This window comes from Eucyclogobius newberryi, unplaced genomic scaffold (genome assembly GCF_026437365.1).
Source record: "Eucyclogobius newberryi isolate DKJ021-1_F unplaced genomic scaffold, fEucNew1.0.hap1 SCAF_11, whole genome shotgun sequence".
Classification (NCBI taxonomy): domain Eukaryota; kingdom Metazoa; phylum Chordata; class Actinopteri; order Gobiiformes; family Gobiidae; genus Eucyclogobius; species Eucyclogobius newberryi.
In genome coordinates this window covers 16,859,888-16,885,501 of record NW_027315735.1, presented here as the reverse complement: position 1 = coordinate 16,885,501, position 25,614 = coordinate 16,859,888, and the positions used below count along the sequence as shown (strand labels likewise).

The window sequence follows — 25,614 nt, the reverse complement described above, 5'->3', positions numbered from 1 at the left end:
GTGCCAAAATCTCCAGCGGGTCATCTCCTGTCCATCTCTTCTTCATCTCCTTTTTTTCTCCCTCATCTCTCCTAACTCCTTAATAAGCCATCCGTCTGCCAGCGACAGAGGTGCTCACTTTCGCTCTCCCACTTCCTCTGCACCCCCTAATGAAAGGAACAATAATTACTGGAACACCGCGGTCCTGTCCTCCAAACATGGTCTTGTTCCCATCAAAAAACACATTGTCCAAACGTATTAAGGAGCTATTTGCGGACAACCTAGCTGTAGTTAAGCCCTGCTCCTCCCTGTTCTCCAGAAACCTGACCTCCCGATGAGATATATTGACATGTCCGCCAATTTGAGGTCAGTCAGGAGAAGAAAAATGTGTGGGCAGCCATTGCAGCTTTTCTTTTTTCTTTTTTTTTTTACAGGAAGCTAGCGGGTAATGCTTCCGATTCTCTGCTGGACTAGGCGTTCCTAAGTGAGTCATCAATGCCCAAGGTTATGCCCTGGCGTGTTGCCGGTTTGTTTATTTTCAGTGACAATTTGATGAATCGAGCAAATGGGGTTATCTCCTAAAGGCTCTTGATTTATGAGTGGCTGCTGTACCAGAGATACAGCGCGGTGCAGAGATGGGGGAGGGACCTGCTGATTGGTTAAGAGCTGCCTACACTTTACACAGACAACAAAAATGTGTACAGAGAATTGCATTATGGTTTGGAGTGGACTTTAAGGGCAGGAAAGTGTTTCGAGGAGAGCCATAGTTTTTGCCGTAAATAAAAACGGTGCCAAGCAAAGGGAGTGTTCTATTTGTGTCTTTTAAATGAAGGTTTCCCCTTCTTACTCATGCCTTGCATTTTCATTAGGCTCTCTCAGCATGCGCAGCCACCGTAGAGGGAGAAGAGGCTTAAATCCTGTTTACCGGGACTATAGAAGTAGAACTCTTCACCATAACATGTGCTCTGGAGAAGTAGAGGGCCACGGTGCAAAGTTTGTTGAATACACAAGCTTAAAATTAGCATGAAGACCGTATAAAAATCTCTTGGAGGAGGTTGTTTTTGGCTGTACTTTTGAATGCATTTATTTTTTGCGTGTGTTTGTGCGTGTTAGCAAAAATAACCTTCATACTATGTCGCAGAATTGTTATGTTTTCTATAAGGAAATTATAGAAAATGTGTGAATGTATTGGGGCATTTGTTAATTTAAAGATTTTTGAGCCTGATTTTAGATAAAGCCAACTATAGACACAAGTAAAGTATATGCCTGGAATATTTCTTTCTTTGCTTTTCTTTACCCTTACCTTAACCATAAATAACAAATGTCTTGACTTTTTTTGTATCTATACATTTTTCTGACCTTTTTTGAAAATGCACAGTCTGTAAAAGTGTGAACTCCTCTGTGACACTCCTCTGTGACACTATCGACACATTAACGTTGCAAACCTGTGTACAAATCCCATGTGCTCTTCTTCTCCGTGGCAGAACTTCCAAATGCATGAAATATCATGTGTTAATGTTTAATGATTCATCTGAAATGTTCCATGTTGCTCCCGCTGCTACCTTTGATATTTAATGGCGTTAAGCTGAATGGGAACAAAAGGAGTTCGGGGTAATACAAGAGAACAAACTGTGTGTGCTGCATATTACCGACTTATAATCAAATGTTAATTAAATTCTTTTTTGGTGAATAATCTTCTCTATAGTAATGAGTTGAGGTTTAATTAGGGCTAAGTGGCAAAAAGGAAAATGGAAGCATGCTAACCTTCAGTGCAAACACTCCATAATTTAGTGAACGCACCCCTCGTGTTGTTTACGACTGCCGAGGTTCAGAAGTGTTGAGATGAGATGGACAGTCGGAGTTACTGCGGAAATGAGTACTTTATTTCTAAATGCAGAGATGATAAGCCATCAATGAAAATAACATAAATAAATGCTTCTGATGCTGCTCAAGCTAAATTACATCTTGAAAACTAGTCTCTAATTTAGCCAAATAAGCAATCAGGTTTTGCATAACTTGCCAAATGAAAATGGACCTTTTTTTCCAATTCAACAGCTTTGAAGTTTCACTCTTTCATTAAGTCGCTATTGATGACATTAGCTTCAATTATCTTAAAATGGGTGTTTAATGCATCCTTGACAATCAGCGATTTTGGGTTTGGACCAAAGCCTCGATGTTGAACTGTGAAAAAAAACGTTATTGAGCATTGTAATTGATATGTCGATCAATGCGAGTTTTAAGCAAATATTACTTTAGACTAATCGCATTTTCCCTCATATTGATATTACTATTTTACTTTATTTTGTCCTATTCAAAACAGATAAAAGTGCCAAACTCAATTTAAACTTCCTGAACACAAACAATACAGAGTTCGATTGAAAAAACCCAAGCATATTTTTGACAACTCACTGAATCACAACCTTGATTAAAATGTGATTAATTGTACCATTCTACGTTAGACTCGTTAATATGCTCCCCCGCTAACACCGGCACTTCATAGCATTTGTATCTTTGAACTGGTGAGATAAACACTAAACAGCCAGCAAACAGCGACATACACTTCCATCCTCTGGCACATATTTCGTGGAGCGCAGACAGGCCACTGGAGCTGTTTGCTGGAGGTAAACACCACTCATCGCTGCTGTGATCTGCCACACTCACTTTGACTTATTTATGCATTTTTATTCATCTCCAAAGACATCCGAGTATACTGGGACGAGGAGAGCGTTTGCTGCTTGATTTGCTTGCCTACATTCCTGGCTTGTGTTGCTATAGATACATTACTTTCATAGCTTAAAACCTTTACTTGAAAGGCACGATACATCATTTTTTAGATAAGAAATAGAGTTTTTTCAAATTTTGAGTGGTTTTATTCCACTAAAAATCGATGAAAACCTATGAGAGGGCTTGCATCTCCACAAATCCGACTTGTACTTGGCCTGAAGGAGCCTCCTGCTGTTTGTTTCCATGGAAATAATATTCCAGAGTGCGGCAGAAAAACTTGAATGTTCCAAAGGATGGTTTTAACTTTCTACTTCTATGGAATTATTTCTTCCTGAAGGTCACATACTGTGCTTTAAAGTTTGTAAAGAATGTTTTATTAAATCTGTTTTGAAATAAGTATGCCCTGTTTCTGATTTGCATATTTCTGTCTTATGTTTAATGGTCATTGTCAGTGAGTTTGTTTTCCTGGTGTAAGAGTTGGAGCAAGTGGTCAAACATCCCGTTTCCATGTTGTTAGCTTTTTGTCATATTATTGTACGTCATTGCGTCACTGACACGCTCACTTTTCCTGTGAAAGATCCTCAACCTGCTCGTTTCCATAGCGATGTTATTGCAATGCCACCAATGTTCCACAGTATGGCATAATATATAAACTATATATTACATTTATTCAATTGCAGGTGTTTTATTGCTGGCCTCTCCGTGGATCTGCCTTCTAGCCGCTTGTCACCGAGTTTTAAAACCACATTGAGGAACTTTCCAGACAAAACAGTTACATATCCATGGCGACGAGGAGGTGACGGACCCAAATCTAGACAAACGTTACGTAGTACACCTTTAACTCACACTTACAGCACAGGATTGTCCAATTCAGTTCTCTGGATAATCACCCTTTCTGCCTCTGCGTCTGCGTTAACCTTTCTTATCACGGCTTTTCTGAACAACCCTTTGATTCACGCTACTGTAGCTTTCCAAGGAAGTCAGGCATCGACAGTCGCTTTTATCTGGTAAGACTATCTGAGCGGTGGAATTTTAAGCGCAGTTCTTTGTGCTGGGAAAACACCTGCATCTCTTCAAAGTTGTCTGAAGGTGCTAAGATCTTGGCGTTTTTACGTTTTGACCCATGAAACTCTCCCAGTGCGATGGCCTATGAACCCCGCGACTTCTAAACGCAAGCGGAGTCCATTTGTTGAGATTCTCCTCGTGAAATTATAGTAGCAAAACCATAAAAGATGTAGGCTGCTTTGAACTGCGTCGTCTAATGTAGGTCAGAGATGTGGTGCGTGCATATTTTCGAAAAGCCGTTTCATCTGCAATTGCAAAGTTAAGATTCCCCTGGTAGATGCTTAATTTCATCCGCTTCCCTCACACTTATTTATTTAATATTCATAGCATTCAAATAGTCTCCGACATGGTGAAAAGTGAGGAATTCAGAGAGGGAAAGGAATAAAAGACAAACTTTTCATTCTGGTGGCGTGGTTCCCTAATGACTGCAGCCCAGCACTCGCCAAAGTGTGTTCCTTTAGCATCGGAGGCACCAAGATTAAAACAAAGCTCAGATGATATATTTTGTTGCTTAAAAAATGGATGATCATAAGCACTTGTTCGAGCCGCTTCCGTCTGCCTCTCCAAATCAAAAATATCCGGGCAATATTGTTCGCAGTAACCGATTAGTCTCTCTAAACGCTTGGTAAATTGTACAAAACACTGTAAAAAAAAAAAAGAACTCCAATTGCAACCAATTTCACGCATCTTCTAAAGCTTATCTTACAATGATTGTCATCTAAATAGAGTTGTTCTGTGGCCACAAATGTTTCTTAGGTTGGTTTATTTCTTAATGAGGATGGACGATTGTGGCCACTACTGATTGATTTTCACCAACAACAATCGATTTTTGACAATATCAATATATTTTTTGTGTGTTTTTTAACAGACTAATGGAAATAGAAGAGCAATTAGGCTAAAAAATATGGTGTTCACACAATCTCAGTTAAATACATGCTGTTACTACTTATTTATTAATGAGTGAAATGATCATTTGTAACCTGAACTTCAGTTTAAAATAGATTTGTGGTCCTTAAAACTGAAATATTGGTAACAGCAAACATCGGTTGTCAGCCACAGCAACAAACCAAATATCAGATATCGGTATTGGCTAAAAAAACATAGTGGACCATCCCGATTTTCTCAGTTCAACTTCCATCATTCACACGTTTCCAAAGCATCAAATGGCATGAGTTGGAGCCCTGGATACGGCGGCCCTCTCCTCTCCCACTCAGCCTCCCCCTGTGTGTGCTTTGAAATAGAACAACCCCCAGTGATGTGCTGCTCACTGGGGCCTTTGTGTAAAATAACATTTCAACTGAAAGCCAATTAGTGCTTACATTATTTTGATGCCGCTTCCATTATTAAAAGTACCTTTCTCTCTCTCTCCCCCCCTCCCCCCCACACTCACCATTCCACTGCCCATGACCATCCTCCCTCCTTTCCCCTCCTTCCCTTTTCTCTCTTCTGTCTTCCAGAACGAGAACTACTCCATTGACACCAGCTACGTGAACAGCCGAGCCCATCTCATTAAAAGGTATGTCTTGATTAGAAACGGTAACCGGTGCGTCGTTACCATTGTTATCTGTAATTGTTTTATCTCATTAGGCTACAGTTACACATGCTGCCGCCCACGTGTGCTCCAGCGTGTACTTCAATTACTGTGGTGAAAGGGGTGGGGAAACTTCTCACAGGGAAAGATTAAAAGGCAACTCTCTGTATTGCATCCAAAAATGTATTATCAAATTATAAAGCTGTAGAGTGAGGTAATGACTTTCATATTTCATATTTAGAGCTAAACTTGTTTTTAGTGCGTAATGGTGTTTATTAACTGAGTGCGCCGTTCGCAGACAGGGAAAACAGATGTGGAGTTGATTTAGATGCATCTCATGAGGATTCGCTGTTTCAAGAGTTTCATAAACAAGTGTAGTGAGATAAGCCTATAGGTGCTTTAAAACTGCATTGTGGGAAGTAAACATTATGTTAAGACAAAAGTAAATATAAGTAGTAACACAGTATTGTAAATTGAGTGGTTTAATCATGAAGTATTTGTCATGCTAGGCTTGAAATACACAATATTCTCCTGTTTAAAGTCACATATCCTGCTGTATTTTCTGAAAGTACAATTTACTATTAGCACTATTTTTATTGATTAGACCTCCAACCCACTATTGACAAACCGTAACATGGCATCCGAACTTTCAAAATACAAACCAAACATTCAAACTCCAAAACCACAAGTTTTACTTTTCACTCTGCGATTTCAAATCCAATTCACTTCCTGCATGTTTTCAACTGTCTGCTCTTATCAGCTGAAATCAAATAGTGAATCTGGGCTTAGCCTGACAGGATAAACCAGAGGAATGCAAGTCCAGAGCAGGATAAGGGGGTCACACAATAACTCCCAGAGCCGCAGACTGCTCTGAAACCGAGCCCTACCCTGAGAGCACAGTCATCCCTTGTTACCTGCAGCCAAGAACCACAAAGCTTTCTCTTTTGTCTCAGTCTGTCCTTTGCTCTTTTGAACAGCCATTATAGCAATTTCTGTTCCCCCCCCCTCCGCATTAATGTAAACAAAGAGCATTCAAGTGTGGGCCTTCCGCGGCACAGTACAAAGAGAGGCCCTCAGGATCCGGCCCTAGCCCTGGGTCCGGGACAGGTGCAATTACAGTGATAACATCAGAGAGGCATTAGCTCCACCGCAGAGCCCCCTTTCTCCTGGCAGCACACCGGCACAAGGTCTGGGAACGCAGCTAAAGCTGGCTCCACAGTGTCCTTCAGCCTGTCTTCACCTTCACCGCTTGTTTGCTCACTTCTGTTTACTCCGACCACTCTTCAATCTCCCAACGGGCCTACTGCGCCGTTCAATATGAAAGCATAGAGATGTTTACAGATGGAGAAACCTCCCTTTGACTTAAAAATAGTAGGAGCATCATGAAGGTGGCCAAAGAAAATGTGCAAGAATTTTGATTTTAAAAAAGTGAAATTAATTGTTGTATATTAATCCAACCAAATGGAGTCACAATTCTTTTGTTTATTTGTGTTAGTTGGTTGTATGAGGAAGTTCTGCACTAAAAAACTGAAAACCAGATCCAACTAATATACAAAACCACTGTAATACACTGTAGAAGTTTCATACAGAAGTTACAGAAGTGCACCCTTCATTTTTCAGCGCCTGCTAATTCCAAAGCTCAATATTCCATCTATCAATATACACAGATGGATAAATCCCATACTTCTTCCTCCTACGGCGACAACACATGTTCGAATCTTCACCCTATTTAGCGCTGTTTGTAAAGCAGAATTTGTTCCAGTGGGATGAAAATCAAATGAAGGGAAATCACGCTGTTCCTTTGCAGCTGTTGATTGTTGCGCCCCCCTCCCATGCACCAGCCTCTTTATTGACTGCAGGTCCCAGACAAGACAGATGCTCCGTGTGTGTGCTTCCAGCGCTGCCTGCATCCGTCTTCTTTGGAATTTGCGGCAGTATTTGTTGGATTGTAGTGAGTGAGTGCCTCCTGTTCGTCCGATGCAATGTCCTCAAGGCCCGGAGCATCCATCCAGAATGTGCGGTTCCAGTCCAAAACGACCCAAACAAACGCAGTCATCTCTTAGGGTCACTTCAATCGAAAAGGCTCTCGGTATATTATAACTTTGTGTTTCGAAACACGTCGTTGGAGGAGGAGAAAACACTCAGTGGAAGTGCAATGTTGGTTTAACTCGCCTGTGTCGACACTTTTGGTTTCCATTGTTCTAAAATGTGTAATATAAATGACAAAAAGCAATCCATAAGTAGATAAGATAAGATGAGATAATCCTTTATTGTCCACACATGGGGGAATTTCGGTTATTCGACAGATAACTTATAGGAAGTTTCAAAAAAACTCTCTTAATAGAAGAACTCTTATAAACAAAATTTAAAAAAAAACTCTTATTAACAAAACTCCTGTCCTATCGTAATAAGGAATGGAGGAAACAAATTAAAAATAAATAAAATAGAATAAAAAGATAAAGATTAAAATAAAATAATAAAATAATAATAACAAAATGAAATACAATAAAATAAAGTAAAAATAGCTAGCATGAGACTAAAAATACTAATACTAATGGTAAGTAAGTAAACAAAACAAAACAAAACACTCTTATTTACATCAGTTGTATGCACATGAATATGGCCATAATTGCTTGTGAGTACGACAGTAATTGCACATGAATATGACGGTATTGCACATGAATATGACGGTATTGCACATGGTTAAGTCAGTATTGCACAAATTGCAGTATTGTAGTAGCAGGGAGATAGAGTGGATCGGCTAGTAAGAATGCATGAAGATTGGTAAATGTTCCAGTTTGGTGTTCCATTAACCAAAGACATGCATGAAAAATGAGGCCAATACAAAATATATGTGTGAACGGTTGTAGGAGTCGCCGAAAATATAATGAAATAAGCTGTAAAAGAAAACCAAACACCTCAATCCAAGAAGCATCCAGTTTATCTTTTGCATTAAACCAGGGCCTGTACAACACAGAGAACTGTAGAATTAAACCTCCGATTTCCAAAGACGACAGGCGAGTGAGTGAGTGAGTGAGTGAGTGAGTGGGACGCCGAGCTTTTTGACAGATAATCAACATACCCGTCTTCCCTCTCCTCCCTCTGCTGGCCCCGACATAGCACATCCACTTTCAAGGACCTGGAAGGAAACAGCCTGAAGGACAGCGGGCACGAGGAGAGCGACCAGACAGACAGCGAGCACGATGTCCAAAGAGGCCACTACGTCGACACGGCTGTCAACGATGTGCTCAACATGACGGCGCCCCCTAATGTGTGCCAGCTGCCAGAGCAAGGTAAGGATATACTCGCTGTGAGGAGGACCAGTGCGTTATCGTGCCAAAATAGGTGGAGGTCATTGAATTGAGAGCTTTGGTAGATTGGGAATCCCTTAGAAAGCAGTGCATAGTTGGTGTTGTGGAACTGAGCCAGGTGTGGTTTACGGGTGTGGTCAGAAGACTGATTAGAGACAGAAATGCGTTGAGAAAACAAGCTTAATTACAGCTTTTGTTTTCTAATTCAATCTAAATCCAACCTCACTTCAAGTTTCTTATGTTTTCCAAGTATTTTTGTGAGCACAGAATTACACATTGTTAAGATTGAAATGCACGTTTGAACTGGTCTTATGTATGCCTTTAGCTTTTACATCAAATGAGGGCTTGGATGGCATTACCAGCCCTCATTTCATATCAGTTTTTCTCATCTCTCAGAATCTGACGTCTCAGATTCAAACATGAAAGATTGACATTATATAAAGCACACAAAACAGCCTTGAACAGACATGTATTTCCGCATCTGTGTTTATGTTACATCTCATCATTAGCATTAGCCTGTATTCAGACTTGCCTCATGCATTATCTTTGCTTTTGATGTCCAGCCTTGAGCAGCTAATGTAGTGGAGCTCTTACGGTGGATTCTACTTGATACTGGCTTAGGCACCATTATAGACTGATGGTTGCCCGTCGTCTGCTAGACTGTCGTGTGGCCGAGCCTCACATGTGCTCTCGAATGGCAGCAATTAGTTTCTAAAGGAACAAGGTGCACATCTACATTATGTTTGCGTGGGTGTCATCCATTATTCCGCCTTAAGCCGTGAATTAATGTTGATGTTTCTGTTTGCCTGGCAGAAGTCAGTGAAAGGGGTCGTTACGGTTTGTTGCTGCTGCCAGTCAGGCTATAGGGAGAGTGGGATAGCACAGAAGGGAAGGAATAAAAGTGTCTACAATATTCACCTGAGGGTATTTACCTAGCTACAGGAGGGAGCACCATATGCACAGGTGTGATGGCTCAGTAGGTCCACAGCAGTAAGAATGGCTCTCAAAGGTAATTTTGCATGAATGAACGAGGAACATGGACTTCCCTGAAAAGAAAAGGCGCTCTGACCAATGTAGTGCTCCAGATAAAGAGCTATATTTAGATTAGCCTCATATAACATACCATTCTTCTATTGCCCTCGTAAGGCTCTCTTTTTCGCTCTTTTTTGCTCTTTGTCTCTCTCTTCTAACGGAATCTTACATGAGCATATCACAAAATAGAACCTATTTATAAGGTTTGTATGTTTTTCCCTTCATTTTGATCAACATCTTGTCAATCAAGAACTGATCAGATATGTGCTTGTCTTTGCCTTTTAATCAACCAGATGCTTCACAGTTAGACTGGGTTAATAGAACATACACTTTATGCTAATGAGAATGGAACACGTCCAATGGAGCTGCGTTCATTGCTGCTATTTACAACGATGTAGCTGACAATGTATGTATAGGCCCAGAATGTATGGTAACCACCAGCAGTAATTACTGTATAAGCTGCAAAAAGCCAGCACCTGTAAAAATGCACGCTGACAGCTTCGCTAGTAGTGGGATCTCATTATTGGAGACAATTAGAAATTATGTACATAAAGAATATTACAAGTGGGGAGAGCTCTCCGAGGCAGTTCTTTTTCATTAACACCACCCATGATTGTATCTGTTTCAGCGAAATGGATGCATGCCTCTTGAATGTGTAATGTGCTAACACACCACTGGTAAACACAAGAGGCTATTTCACTGCCATGTCCATTCCCTTTGACCAATAGATGATAACAAACTGTCTGCTTGGAATTACAATTAGCCTGGGAGACTTTATTGGAGTCTTTTTTCCTGCCTGGCCATCTTCGGGCTTAGTGCTCCATGGACAGCAATTTTCTCCAGCAAGGCTTTAACAAAATGGCTTCGGCGGAATCTTTTTCCTTTGTTTGAAAAGTCAGCGCGAGGCGGTGGTCACACTAGAGAGTAATGAGAAGCTGTTCATAATTATTAAATGAATTGGCCAAAGATCCTTACACGTTCAGAAATGTAATGACATAGCAAATGAAATCGTCCTCTATTACCATCTCAACTGTCTAATTACATGGTTTAAGGGTATGGTGGGCTAGCGGAGATGAGCAGATTTAGCATGACGAGCAGCTGAATGCGTCTTCGGCAGGAGGACGGTTTTACATCAGTTTGTTAATGTGTCATTTTCCGTTATGAATACTATTTCTTTAGCATAAGTTGTCATAAAAGCTATTATGTGTCAGTTTTGAGCCTGTAATTCCCATAGTGTAATCCAGCGATGTTGGATTAGCCACTCTAATCTGACATTCAAGGTGCCCTTTTGGATTGGCCCAGCGCCTCAAGGTTTTAACATGTCGTCAAAAAATGTCTGTACAACAATTGGTCATCCACTGGTGGCATAGGATCAATAAATAATTGATTGGTAGGTCAACTTTTGAACTAAAAAAATAATAATCTGGCATCTTTGATTTACTTGGGTGAAAATGTTGGTAATAATAAAATACAATAATTAAAAATAGATCCTACCACTGCTGGTGGGCAATATACAGTATTGAATTTGATGATAAATCTCGATGATATGTAAAATGTGAATATGGAGTATATTTTTTATAGTAAAAGATGCTACAAAAAGAGCTGATTGATAAAATAAAGAAAACCATTATGTTGTAAACTTTCAAATAATCGAATAAGATCATCTTTCTGCACTTTTAGATTTATTTTTACAATCATTTCATCTTTTTCTGATAATTCAAGCTCAACTAATACATTTGACGACATGTTTGAACACATTTCTGTTGAATTTACTTAATATGTTCTGAATATCTTCATGGGGATACGCAATATCTGTCAATATTTTATGATTTAATAATATGAATCTACATTGAACACATTTGATGTCAAATATTGCACACAGTTCTTTTCTAACAAATGGCTGGAAATATCTGGAAACAAAGAGTATGCTCGACACCCTGCTGCTCAGCTCTCTTTGGCACCCGCAGTGTTGTATAGTAAGACAGGATAATGTTTATTTGTCCCACAATGGAGAAATTCCGGAATTGCAACACAGATTAGGCACAGAAGTATAATAATAAAGACAGATAACTTGGAAATAACTCTTACAATCTTATTAATAACAACAATAGTGCACCTCTCCTGCCAGCCCAAGTGCCAAACATGTCGAGAGACTGCAATTGCCAAAGGATAACAAACCAAAGATGGAAAGTGTCTTGTTTTTTCTTAGTCTTTGCCTTCATTGTTCTTGTTTTCTTGCGTTGATAACTGCTGAGAACAAAGGGAATGAGAAGAATTGAGGAGGATGGGTTAAACTGCGGGGCTTCCTCTGTGCAAATGTTTACCATTCCCACTGCCACAAAAAGGTGTTGTTTGCCCCGAGAGACAAGCCATTACTTACAGCACAAAGAGGTCCTGGATTTACATCATCTCGCGGGGCTTTTCAAGTGGGAATGTGCGACAAGATGCAGCTGCTAACTAACCTAGTTCCATATCGCAGTGACTCACTTCATATCAGTTCATAGTTGTTATATTTGGCCTTGCTCCATAGCCTTACACATCATAATTTATCATCTTATTGAGCTTATTCCGTCCACTTTTCCCTCTTTTCCCACGTGATCGACACTTTTTTCCAGTCCAGCTGGAACTCCGTTGGTTTAAATGAAAAATGAGGGAAAAGTCTTAAATATGCTGTAAAGTAGATTGATTTGTGTAAAATATCCAATGTTCACGTGACCAACAATTCAACAATGCACTGATTCCCTTGGCGGCCCGAAAAAAGCTTTTTAATCTGTGTAGAATTTATTTTCTCTCGAGATCGGCAGCTTTCTGTGAACTAATACAATAGAACAGAAGGATTATATTAGGTTTGGAGCAAGTTACCAAGAAATACATCGTTGGATATTATGAACCTCTTTACTTTAGGCTTTAAAAACTTTTTAATTGTAACATAATGATAAATGATAAGTTTGAAGCTGAAAAAAATGAGGCCAGTCCATAGAGTTGAGTGAGTTTGATGTGGACAATTAGATGGACCTTTGCCTAGCCATTCTTTTCAGCTTTTCATGAGTTGAATCTTCTAAGACTTCTGTTTCAGCATGTGTGCCAAGGTAATATTCCAGACCGGGAATCTAAACGAGGTACTCTGACCTGTATTTTATCACTCCATGGATTAGATTAGGGAATTATGTGAACAAATTGCATTATATCTTTTAGAATCTACACACGCAAGGCGATCTTTTAGCACGTAATAGCTCCCGAGGATCTCACCAATACAATAAAAATGGATGATATCACTCTGTACTTTAAAACGAGGAGCAGAGGGCTTATTCCGAATGAATCCCTCTTTATCTTTATAAGCATGTCTGTGAAGTTCGAGGGGATTTGGTTGAAATGTGCATGACATGGTAGCTTTGGCTCCATAGCACCATTAGTGTCAAGGGAAGGGCCTCCAAGGGGCTGGTGACAAAGAGAGCTAGATCTGGATTTATTTTCTCTCTCTCTCTCTCTTTTGATTGCCATAGCTCACACTTAATTCCCAGCAGATGCGGATGAGCCGTGGTTTTTAAGGATTAAGATTGGTGTATTGTTAAATGACTTGAGTTATCTGCACCGGGAGAATAAGGCGAGCGTGACACGGTGGTACACTGTCCGATTCGAGAGTGATTTCCGGGTCAATTGTAAGTGTTCTGAATCAAAACACCTTTTCTCAGCTTATTAGACTCAGAGGGATCTTGGAGGATGTTCAATTAGCCTGGGCAGGGAACAAACTTCTTTTATTTCTGACATATCCCTTGGTTTTTCCCTCTGGAGAGAATATCTAATCTAACTGTTAGCTCCCCATAGGCATGTGCCTGAAGCTATAGCACAGGAATGGAAGCCCCCTCTATGGGCAGAGTCCTTCTCTGTATTCCCTTTTTCCATCAGCAGATCCACAGGGCTTCACTGTTCCTAATTGATTCAGCCTGACGTGCAAACCTTTAAGGCCCCTATCCTTCTATCTGTCTGCCTCTATCTCTGATGAATGACTGCAAACATCCCAAAACACCATCTCCCAACTTTGTGCCAGTCAAGCAGTACTTCCCCCTCTTCCGTATTGAATTAAAGAACCAGTAAAGGCATGTCACATGTTCCTGCTGCAAATCTGCCCTAAATTCAACACGGGAACATTTCTAGTTTGCAGTTCTGTGATCTACTAACGAAAACGCTGACAGGTGTCAGAATGAGGAAGGCAATAGGAGCGAGGCTGTGCTGACAACACAGGAGCGCTGCAGACTGAGATGGAGAGATGAGCGGAGAGTCTCGTAAGCAGTCTTAGCGATGGAAAAGAAAAAAGGTGAAACAATCTCCCTGACAGGTAGAAATTTTGTTCCACTCTGTGAGTCGGAGATAACTCTGAACATGCGTTAGGAATGAGTGATCCTCCAACAACTCTTTATTGAATTAGGCGTCAAAACTTGTCTGGTGATTCGCACTGACAACAACAAGTGTAACGTTACAGTGTTTTATGATTTGATTAAGGTAGTAAAGTTTATACAGGCACCATCCATTTTGATTTGGATTTGCCTAATCTAATGTGGAACCTGTGGATGTAAAATGGCTGACAGTGACAAAGAGCTTGGCACGATGCGAGCATTAAGGAAGATCGAGTGCACACTTTGCGGTGCGGAAAGCTTGACTAGCAGGTGTAGTGAGCTTTGTAATGAAGCGCCATGATCCAGATTTGTGCCTCTGAGACACCGAGACGTGAGGAAATAAAATGTAATTTGGAGCCGTGTCCATCTGGGCTCGTCTTCCTTATCGGGCCCTCATCTGGAAATGAAATGGAGGCTGGCGTAGGTCGCTGGCACCGTCTTATCCAAATTACACCTAATGCAATAAAACAGAGCTGACCAATATTGATTTTTGCCCCTTGTAAAATGGCAATCTGCTTTTTAAACATTTCGCTGCACGGAGCTATTTCTGTTAAAGCAACAATGTTTTCCAAAGTCGCAGTCATAGTGCAAAGCAAACGAACAGGATGTTTTAGAAAATAATTTCTTCTTCAGTTAAATCCAAGAGGATATAACTTTGCAGATACGAAGGAGGACTTAAACCGACTTGACATGTTTTGATTCTCTGTGTAATTTTTACAAGAGTTTCCTCCAGCTCCTCTTCATTCCTCAAACAAGTGCTTCTTCTGAGGTTCGGGCGGCAAACATACAATGATGTGTTCCCCAAAACCTCACTGTGCCGAAGCCTGGAGACCTCTACACACATTAGGCAGTAAATCCAACCATATCTGAACATATAGAACATTGAATTACCAGCAAACACGTAGAACATTTTAATCAGTTCCAGTTAATAAACATGAATTGTGTTTTAAACGGTTGGATGGCGGCGTTATAATGCCACAACTAGTGCATTTAATCCACAAGACACCGGCCACAGCGAGCAGATTGAACACGTCAGAGGGAGAAACAGAAACGGTTCATTATTTTCTAGGGTCTCACAATGAGCCTGATGTATCTAGTTACAGGCCCTCCACTGACAGCTCATTTTCTAGACAATCTTGGCTTTCAGTTCACAGCACCAGAGAGGAAAGAAGAGAGCGAGTGAACACAGTAAAAGTGGGGCTTCCATTGCTTATTCATGACGCCGTGCCCGATGCTAGGTGTGTTAAAAATCTGGGCAGAAACCAAAGTGAATCACATTTGTTTGTCGACCGCCGACGCCGGAGTCCGGGTACCAATCGGCAGCAGATGGGAAACAGAGGGGGGGATCAGGAGGATACTAGACAGAGGGAAGGAGATTAAGAACAGGTAATGTGCAGGAGTAGATGGGGCAGAGTGTGTATTAAAGTGAGAGGAGCACCTGAATCGTAAATGGGTTCGGTAGCGTACACGGAATAAGAATGAGCGAAGGTGTGGCGTGGGCCTTTAAAGGTTAATCAGGGAAAGAGGGAAGAAGGGGTCCAGGGGATGAAGGGAGGGAAGGGTAACAGGGGCAAATAGAGTCGAGTCCGATAGGTAGAAGTGTTGCATTGTCTCAGCACAACCCAAATCATTGATTTTTTGCTCTGCTCTGAGAAGGCAAGTAAGTGAGCCATTTTTTACTAAGAGTACAACTGTGTATTTAGTTCTCCAAGTTACAGCGGTGAAAATCTGAAAGATCTGTGCGTTTGAGTGTGTTCTGTACGTTTGAGTGTGTTCTCTGTGCGTTTGAGTGTGTTCTGTGCGTTTGAGTGTGTTCTCTGTGCGTTTGAGTGTGTTCTGTGCGTTTGAGTGTGTTCTCTGTGCGTTTGAGTGTGTTCTGTGCGTTTGAGTGTGTTCTGTGCATTTGAGTGTGTGCTGTACGTTTGAGTGTGTTCTGTGCATTTGAGTGTGTGCTGTACGTTTGAGTGTGTTCTGTGCGTTTGTGTGTGTTCTGTGCATTTCAGTGTGTTCTGTGCGTTTGTGTGTGTTCTGTGCGTTTGTGTGTGTTCTGTGCATTTCAGTGTGTTCTGTGCGTTTGTGTGTGTTCTGTGCATTTCAGTGTGTTCTGTGCGTTTGTGTGTGTTCTGTGCGTTTGTGTGTGTTCTGTGCGTTTGTGTGTGTTCTGTGCGTTTGTGTGTGTTCTGTGCGTTTGTGTGTGTTCTGTGCGTTTGTGTGTGTTCTGTGCGTTTGTGTGTGTTCCGTGCATTTGAGTGTGTTCTGTGCGTTTGTGTGTGTTCTGTGAAATATTGATTTATATTGTTTTGGGGTTAAGGCAGTTTGTAATGGAGCTCAACAGTTCCACCCACATGAGAATCAGAGTTGGTTTAATTTATCCATGACTTTTGTTACAGACGTGTAGACAACCAGCTGAAGAAATGTAGTGATCAAAAATAAAGTTAAGAAACTCTAATTTAAAAAGGAATATAAGATAAGATAAGATAAGATAAGATAAGATATTCCTTTATTGTCCCACATGGGGAAATTTCATTGGTGCAACGCAGGTAGATACAGAGGTAGATCCACAAGAACAGATCACTTATAGGAAGTCTGAAAAACACTTTCAGTAGAAGATCTCCTATAAATAAATAAAAACTACCATAGACAAATAAATAAATACCATTGCATGTGATCCCGACAGTAATTGCACATGAATATGTGTCACGACAGCACATAGATTGCACATGAATTTCACAGTAATTGCACATATGACAGAATTGCACATCAGTATTAGGTTAGGTCAGTATTGCGACGGGATAACGTGACGATCTCCGGGTAAGACGACTGTTGTCCGCAGTTTCATGAGTTCCTCCTTTGTGGAAACGCGGTACGGCGCCGGCCGGGGGGCGGGGCCCGAGCCGGGGGGCGGGGCCCGAGCCGGGGGGCGGGGCCCGAGCCGGGGGGCGGGGCCCGAGCCGGGGGACTCAGAGCCAAGACACATCGCAACGACACGACGAAAACACTCAATCCAGCCGAATAAAGTCAAAACAAGTTAATTTAAAGCGATTCCAGTGCGTGTCCCGATCGTTCGTGAAGTTCCTCTTTCATATAAACGTGTATATAAACGTGTACCGACGACACGCCGTACTTTAGCGCGGCCGGAGGGCGCGGGGGGGGGGGGGGGGGCTGGTGGGCTCGCTCGGAGCTAGCTCACGTCACAACAACACAACGAAAAACGCTCAAATCCAGCCGAAAAAAAGTCAAAAACAGTTGAATTAAAAAACTATTCCAGCGCGTGTCCCTATCGTACAGTAAAATAGAAAAAATATACTAACTATATTTACAAAATATAGGAGATAAAGCACAATAAGTGTGAGAAAAAAGAGAAAGCGTTTACACCGGGCTGCCAGCTGTACCAGCGCCTTATCACAGTAAGAACAACATTAAATAAATATGTATTTTACCAGTTAAACCCCCATTGATAAAAGAACAAGATTCATTTGTAAAGTATTTTTTGTATTTGTATTGTTTTTTGTGTAGTATATTTACATATTTTACCCATAAGTCAGCTGAAGTTCCAGAATAAAATTTCACATTGTCATTCCAATAACATTAGAGTTTAAACAGAAACAGATTTTGAATTAAATTATAGGTCTTGTGCTCATTAATTAGCAAATAACTGATAAGCCCCCTGCAAGCTTTTTTAAATTTAAAAGTATGATATTTATCTTTGGAAAGTCAATGGTGAAATTGAAAAGGGAAATTAACTTCCAGAACCTTGAATTGGTTGTTGAGCTCCATAAGTTGGTGGATTGTAGTTTAATTACATGTAATGACAAAACATTGTATAGTTATTACCCAGACAGTATAGTTTCTGATGCACACACACAACAATATCATCAGCTCGTTTTCACCCCCCATCCTCTGTGTGGTCTGGTCACTCCTAAAACCCCGAGAGGATTTACATTTTACAGCTGGGAGTTATCTTGTCCTGGTGTAAATTCAGGATTTACAAAGCTTTACTGACACATTGTCCTTTATGGCTGCGGCTCCACAAACATCCGGGGCGAGCGCATGACACAACAAAGTGACAGTGAGCCAAGGTAAATGAGCATTCAAAAACAGACCCAGGTTTGTGGAGATAAGATTATGTGAAAGTAAAGAAGGACAGGCACACACGGAGAGACAAAGCATCAGATTACAGTTAGAACACAATGGTAAAATGACTTTATTACTTACTTTGAGACAATCACACAACAAGCAGCACGTATATCATCACTTTGATATTATTTTACTTACTTAACTGATATATATTGTGTATTATTTTTCAATTTGAGCTCATTGTTATTCATGAATTTGCAACATAATGCAGGAATGTATGTTTAATAAATGATGTCATGTTACTTTATTACCTTTGCTTTGAAGACATACTGTGCAGATTTATCCATTAAAAAGTATACGTGGCATCAGCTCTCAAAACTATCTATATGTATCGAAGCCAAACTGCAGACTGAAGACTAAAACAACTGCAAAAACAACTATTTATACAGAAAAGTATTAGGAAACAATGTATTTATATGTAAAGCGGCAGATTAAACTCATAGTTCACTGGCAAATCTTCATTACTGCTGTATAAATCTGTATTAACTAAATAAACTTGTCGACTAGAGCAACATTTTGGTCGACTAAGATAAGATAAGATATTCCTTTATTGTCCACACATGGGGAAATTTCATTGTTGCAACGCAGGTAGATACAGAGGAAAAGGACAGATACATTATAGGAACTTTAAAAAACACTCTTAATAGAAGAACTCTTATAAACAAAACTCTTATAAACAAAAACTCCTATAGACAGAACCTCTCATTTCCTAATAAGGAGGGGAAAAATAAATAAAGATAAAATAAAATAAAAACAGCTAGCATAAGACAAGATAATACTAATAATAATGGTAAAATAAACACTCTATTTACATCAGTTATATGCGCATGAATGTGACATTATTGCACATGAATATGACGGTATTGCACATGGTTAAGTCAGTATTGCACGTCTTAAGACACTATCGACCGTTTAATCCTTGAAAGTAAAAGACTTGCAGCCCTGGAACAGTATATACCCAGTTCATTTCCTGGCGACGCCCTCACTCCTCTGCCACAAGCGTGTTGATGAGATGGCAGGAGTAAACAGAGATAAACAACGTGCCGCGGACACCGAATCCCCACGGACTCGGGCCCTCGCTGTGTGGCTGGAAGTGGGCAGAACGCTCCCCCGGCCCGTGCCAACCAGGGGCTTGTATTACAGGGATCCCAGGATATCAGACACCGGGCAGGCTGCGCTCCCTCCAGGCAGGGCCCAGTCTGGCAGCTGGCCCACAGCCCAGAGAGCTATAATCGCCTCTGTTACCTGTAGCACTTACTCCTGTTCACGAGCAGGGGACCTATGGCGACACCGCAGGGGGATTTACAATACCCAACTCTGCTATGTGCATTTGAGGTGGAGGTAGAAGGTCTCCAAATGTAGTTGTAGTGACAGTAATGTTGTAAATGTAGAGGTATTTTACTTTCAAACAAAATCACTTCTCAAGGGGAGACACTGAAGGTGAATACCAACACATTTTGTATTTAGAGAAATCAATATATTCTGTATACCGTATTTTCTGCACTATAAGTCGCACCTTTTTTCATCGTTTTGGCCGGGGTGCGACTTGTACTTATATACTTGTACTCCGGTTATTTTCACACTTGCGAACTTATTTCATACTCCAGTGCGACTTATATAGTTTTTTTTTCTTCTCTATTATGCATTTTTTGGCTGGTGCGACTTATACTCAAATACGGTAGTTCACTCGCATAAATGTAAAATAAAAAATAAAAAATTAGATTATCATGTACTGTTTTTATACAAAAAAAAGGCATTTCATGTGTAAAAACTGACACAATTGCACATATTTACTGTAAATTGGGACATATAAATCTGAGAAAACGGCCTTTGAAGTTACATACAAATAGAACATATATTTAAATCAACAAAAAGAAAAATAGAAAACTTACAGTGAGCGCACATGCAATTTCTCCTTCTTTAATCTGTAATAAAGTTTCTCTTACTGTATTAATAAATGCGTAGCAAACGATGAAACAAACACAAAAAGCTGCTTTAATCCCATCGTGTTTTCACTCTATAATATAATACAACTCAATATGAAAGTACTCTAAGTATTCAGAATACAGTACTCTGATTAGACCAAGTGTCAAAACGCGTTACACAACACATGTACTACAGCCGTATTTGTATGTGTGGCAGAACATTATTGTTTTAGCTTTATTATCCAGTCAGAAAACATCACTCCATATTTTCTACAGCTAATTAAATGAAAAAGCGTGGAAGAATCCCAGCCCCAGCCGCATATATTGAATCCACACGGACTCGCGCTGGCATGAGGCATTTGTTTTATCTCCCTCTCTTTGTGTGAAGTGAAAGATTAAGAATACACTTCGCTCTCTTTAAGGGCAAAATCAGCCGTCTTCTGACAAGTGCATTGTGGGCCGTGCTTTTCTGTCCGGAATACAAAGAGACATTTATCACTGCAGCTGGGCTAAACGCAGGAAGGAGGAAGTGGGAGGAAAAGAAGAGACGGGGAGCGAGAGAAGTGGGGATTCTCCTGTTTTTTGAAATGTATTTTTTAACCCCCATCACTTCCTGTCTGTGGGAAAATCCTCCACCTTTTCCCGCTCTAATCCTGTCGAGATCTCGCTTTCATTTCCGCGCCACTATGAGAAGGTCTGCCCAGATCCCCCCAGCTTCTGTTGTTATCGCATGGCGCTTGTTTTCTTCCATGGCAACATCATCACTCCCGCGGAATATAAAGCAGAGATATGTAAAGTTATGTCCTAATCCTCAGTCCTGGCAACAAAAGGTTACTACCCCGGGCACAGCGCAATAATATTTCCATATTCCTGCGCTCATGTATATTCAGAGGCGCAGGTTTTATTTGATCACTTTTTATAGCTGCTGAAATGAGTCGTATTTCTCGTAACATGGAGGGATGAGAGTTATGTTACTCAAGGCAGGGATTCTGAGCGGATACTGGGGTAAAAGTGTTGGTTTGTCGGGTTTTATTTAAAGTCATTATCCAACTTTGGGATTTTGTCGGTTTGTGTCCGCTAAGGATTTATTATTGTCTGCAGTTTTCCCAAATTAAGAGTCATTCGGGAATTCAGTGCGTTGAATCCTGTGGAGGAACAAGGACTCAATGTTGTGACTTAAGTAAAAGTATACACAGGAGAAACAGTAAAAGTAAAAATATGACAGATTTAGACAAACGTTATTCTTCCACAAAGGGAATGACACAATAACTCGCACATTATAGTATATTTACTAAATCCATGAATATGTGGTAACAGAAAAATAGTAAGATGTACAAATAAGTAAGTAAATGTATACAAATAAAGTAAAATAACTACTAAAAGTATTGACGTATCCCTTTAAAAATGTACTTTTAGAGTTAAAAAAAAACAGATTTTGAGAACTATAAAGCATCAAAAGTAGTGATGTTATCTGTTTTAATGTGTTCATATATTATAGCTTTCTCAAAGTTGGGACATTAACTCATATAGTGCTAAAGTCTCAATTAGTAAAGAACAGTACTTAAAAAAAAAAAAACTACAACTTTATAGACCTTTTTTAAAATGTAGGCGAGTAGAAAATACAGAACATTCTTCCTGTTAAATATAAAACAGTACTTTTCTTTCTGTACTTTGTTACATCCCACCTTTGGCTGAATGAGGATGAATGTATATTTTTCAGTATTCAATGTATGTTTTAAATTATATTCATTTTGAGTACATCCAGGATAAGTGACACTTATGAGAAGGTGTAAATATTCACTGTCAAACTGAACACTACGCAGCGACATTGGTCATTTCTATTTGCGGAGGACTTTAAACCACCTAAATAACTCCATCCTTTTCTATTTGCAAATTGTGACAGCGCGACCTGATGAAACGGCTCTAAAACCCCATAATGAATGCTGCTCTATAAAATACAATAAAACTATCAAAGCCAAAATGATTTCCCACGCAGAGGCCAGCGAGACCCACCGCTCTGAGGGTTAAAGAGAAGTCACCCACGCCAGCTCCATCATTACCATTTATCATCCACCAATTAGCATCACTGCCCCGGCCGTCCTCGCCGTGACCTCAGCTCCACGCCACCGTCGCTCTACATTTTGAGTAAGTCTCTGCAGAAGAGAGCGGCAGCGCGTTGTAAAGTATTGATGAACGCGGGTGCACTGGGAGCGGCGGAGGGTTGTGTCGGGTGCCACTCGTGACCTTTTCTTTGCTAAAGTCTTCGTTCCGTAGCGTCGGCGCGAGATTTTCAATGTCAACACGTCTTCATTTCGCCCGTGCGTCGCGGCCGCTTCGGCGAACAAAGACGCGTGAGGGTAAATGTGCTTGAGTTTATGTGCCAAATTTTGAAGAATTTATTGCGTCGCTTTCAAGGAAATTATATTATAGTCTTCGAAAAAATGTGTCACAGTTAAGTTTGTTACAGAATTAAAGAGATACATGTTTTTTGCAAAGTGGCCTGCATTGCTCACCTACGCTCGAGCGCAGGGGTGTCAAACTCATGTTGGGCTGAGGGCCGAATTTCCACGCTTTAACAAACTGTTGAACAAAATTTGAAGAAAAAAAAGAATCAAAATGAAATTGCTTTATAAAGCCTAGTAATAGTTATGTGTGGAGACTGTTGCACAAATCTGCAGCAGGAGAAAGACTTTGAGTCCATATTCATGCATCAGCAGCAGGGACTGGAAGAAGATAAGAAAACCTTTATTTGTCCCACAATGGGGAAATTCTAGTGTTGCAACACAGATTAGGTACAGAAACAGATTAGGCACAGAATTCTAATAATACAAAAAATGATAACTAAAAAAAAAAAAACACGCATGTTCTTAATAAAAATAACACTTTTATTTACAGCTGTTAATATGGACTGTGATATGATTTCTGATATGAAATGTTGATATCAAAGAACTGCACAAACTCAAAATGAGCTCAGTATTTTTATAGTCATGTTAATGCTTTATTATTTATTTGGATTTAATCTTTATTAGGGACATAGATGAGGACACTGGTTCAATAGCTTCAAGTTACAATAGTATTTATAGTATGTTTTTGCACCCTGACCTGTGTTTTTACCCGTGGATCCTGACCTGACCTGTGTTTTTACCCGTGGATCCTGACCTTACCTGTGTTTTTACCCGTGGATCCTGACCTGACCTGACCTGTGTTTTTACCCGTGGATCCTGACCTGACCTGTGTTTTTACCCGTGGATCCTGATCTGACCTGTGTTTTTACCCGTGGATCCTGATCTGACCTGTGTTTTTACCCGTGGATCCTGACATGACCTGTGTTTTTACCCGTGGATCCTGACCTGACCTGTGTTTTTACCCGTGGATCCTGACCTGTGTTTTTACCCGTGGATCCTGACCTGACCTGTGTTTTTACCCGTGGATCCTGATCTGACCTGTGTTTTTACCCGTGGATCCTGACCTGACCTGTGTTTTTACCCGCGGATCCTGACCTGACCTGTGTTTTTACCCGTGGTTCCTGACCTGACCTGTGTTTTTACCCGTGGATCCTGACCTGACCTGTGTTTTTACCCGTGGATCCTGAGGATCCTGATCTGACCTGTGTTTTTACCCGTGGATCCTGACCTGACCTGTGTTTTTACCCGCGGATCCTGACCTGACCTGTGTTTTTACCCGCGGATCCTGACCTGACCTGTGTTTTTACCCGCGGATCCTGACCTGACCTGTGTTTTTACCCGTGGATCCTGACCTGACCTGTGTTTTTACCCGTGGATCCTGACCTGACCTGTGTTTTTACCCGCGGATCCTGACCTGACCTGTGTTTTTACCCGTGGATCCTGACCTGTGTTTTTACCCCTGGATCCTGGCCTGTGTTTTCACCCGTGGATCCTGACCTGACCTGTGTTTTTACCCGTGGATCCTGACCTGACCTGTGTTTTTACCCGTGGATTCTGACCTGACCTGTGTTTTTACCCGTGGATCCTGACCTGACCTGTGTTTTTACCCGTGGATCCTGACCTGACCTGTGTTTCCTGACCTATGTTTTTACCCGTGGATCCTGACCTGACCTGTGTTTCCTGACCTATGTTTTTACCCGTGGATCCTGACCTGTGTTTTTACCCGCGGATCCTGACCTGACCTGTGTTTTTACCCGTGGATCCTGACCTGACCTGTGTTTTTACCCGTGGATCCTGACCTGACCTGTGTTTCCTGACCTATGTTTTTACCCGTGGATCCTGACCTGACCTGTGTTTCCTGACCTATGTTTTTACCCGTGGATCCTGACCTGACCTGTGTTTTTACCCGCGGATCCTGACCTGACCTGTGTTTTTACCCGCGGATCCTGACCTGACCTGTGTTTTTACCCGTGGATCCTGACCTGACCTGTGTTTTTACCCGTGGATCCTGATCTGACCTGTGTTTTTACCCGTGGATCCTGATCTGACCTGTGTTTTTACCCGTGGATCCTGACATGACCTGTGTTTTTACCCGTGGATCCTGACCTGACCTGTGTTTTTACCCGTGGATCCTGACCTGTGTTTTTACCCGTGGATCCTGACCTGACCTGTGTTTTTACCCGTGGATCCTGATCTGACCTGTGTTTTTACCCGTGGATCCTGACCTGACCTGTGTTTTTACCCGCGGATCCTGACCTGACCTGTGTTTTTACCCGTTGTTCCTGACCTGACCTGTGTTTTTACCCGTGGATCCTGACCTGACCTGTGTTTTTACCCGTGGATCCTGAGGATCCTGATCTGACCTGTGTTTTTACCCGTGGATCCTGACCTGACCTGTGTTTTTACCCGCGGATCCTGACCTGACCTGTGTTTTTACCCGCGGATCCTGACCTGACCTGTGTTTTTACCCGCGGATCCTGACCTGACCTGTGTTTTTACCCGTGGATCCTGACCTGACCTGTGTTTTTACCCGTGGATCCTGACCTGACCTGTGTTTTTACCCGCGGATCCTGACATGACCTGTGTTTTTACCCGTGGATCCTGACCTGTGTTTTTACCCCTGGATCCTGGCCTGTGTTTTCACCCGTGGATCCTGACCTGACCTGTGTTTTTACCCGTGGATCCTGACCTGACCTGTGTTTTTACCCGTGGATTCTGACCTGACCTGTGTTTTTACCCGTGGATCCTGACCTGACCTGTGTTTTTACCCGTGGATCCTGACCTGACCTGTGTTTCCTGACCTATGTTTTTACCCGTGGATCCTGACCTGACCTGTGTTTCCTGACCTATGTTTTTACCCGTGGATCCTGACCTGTGTTTTTACCCGCGGATCCTGACCTGACCTGTGTTTTTACCCGTGGATCCTGACCTGACCTGTGTTTTTACCCGTGGATCCTGACCTGACCTGTGTTTCCTGACCTATGTTTTTACCCGTGGATCCTGACCTGACCTGTGTTTCCTGACCTATGTTTTTACCCGTGGATCCTGACCTGACCTGTGTTTTTACCCGCGGATCCTGACCTGACCTGTGTTTTTACCCGTGGATCCTGA

The 25,614-nt window shown here is 41.3% G+C and overlaps 1 protein-coding gene across 4 annotated transcripts in view; it reads left to right on the top strand.

Moving 5' to 3' along the window:
* pcdh19 (protocadherin 19) overlaps positions 1-25,614 on the top strand; it is a 250,364-nt gene that overhangs the window by 209,096 nt on the left and 15,654 nt on the right. For all 4 annotated transcript variants that reach the window (XM_072436101.1, XM_072436099.1, XM_072436100.1 and 1 more), the window contains exons 4-5: positions 5,226-5,284; positions 8,420-8,592. In XM_072436101.1, the coding sequence (XP_072292202.1) occupies positions 5,226-5,284; positions 8,420-8,592 (232 nt within the window). The remainder of the gene's footprint in view (positions 1-5,225; positions 5,285-8,419; positions 8,593-25,614) is intronic.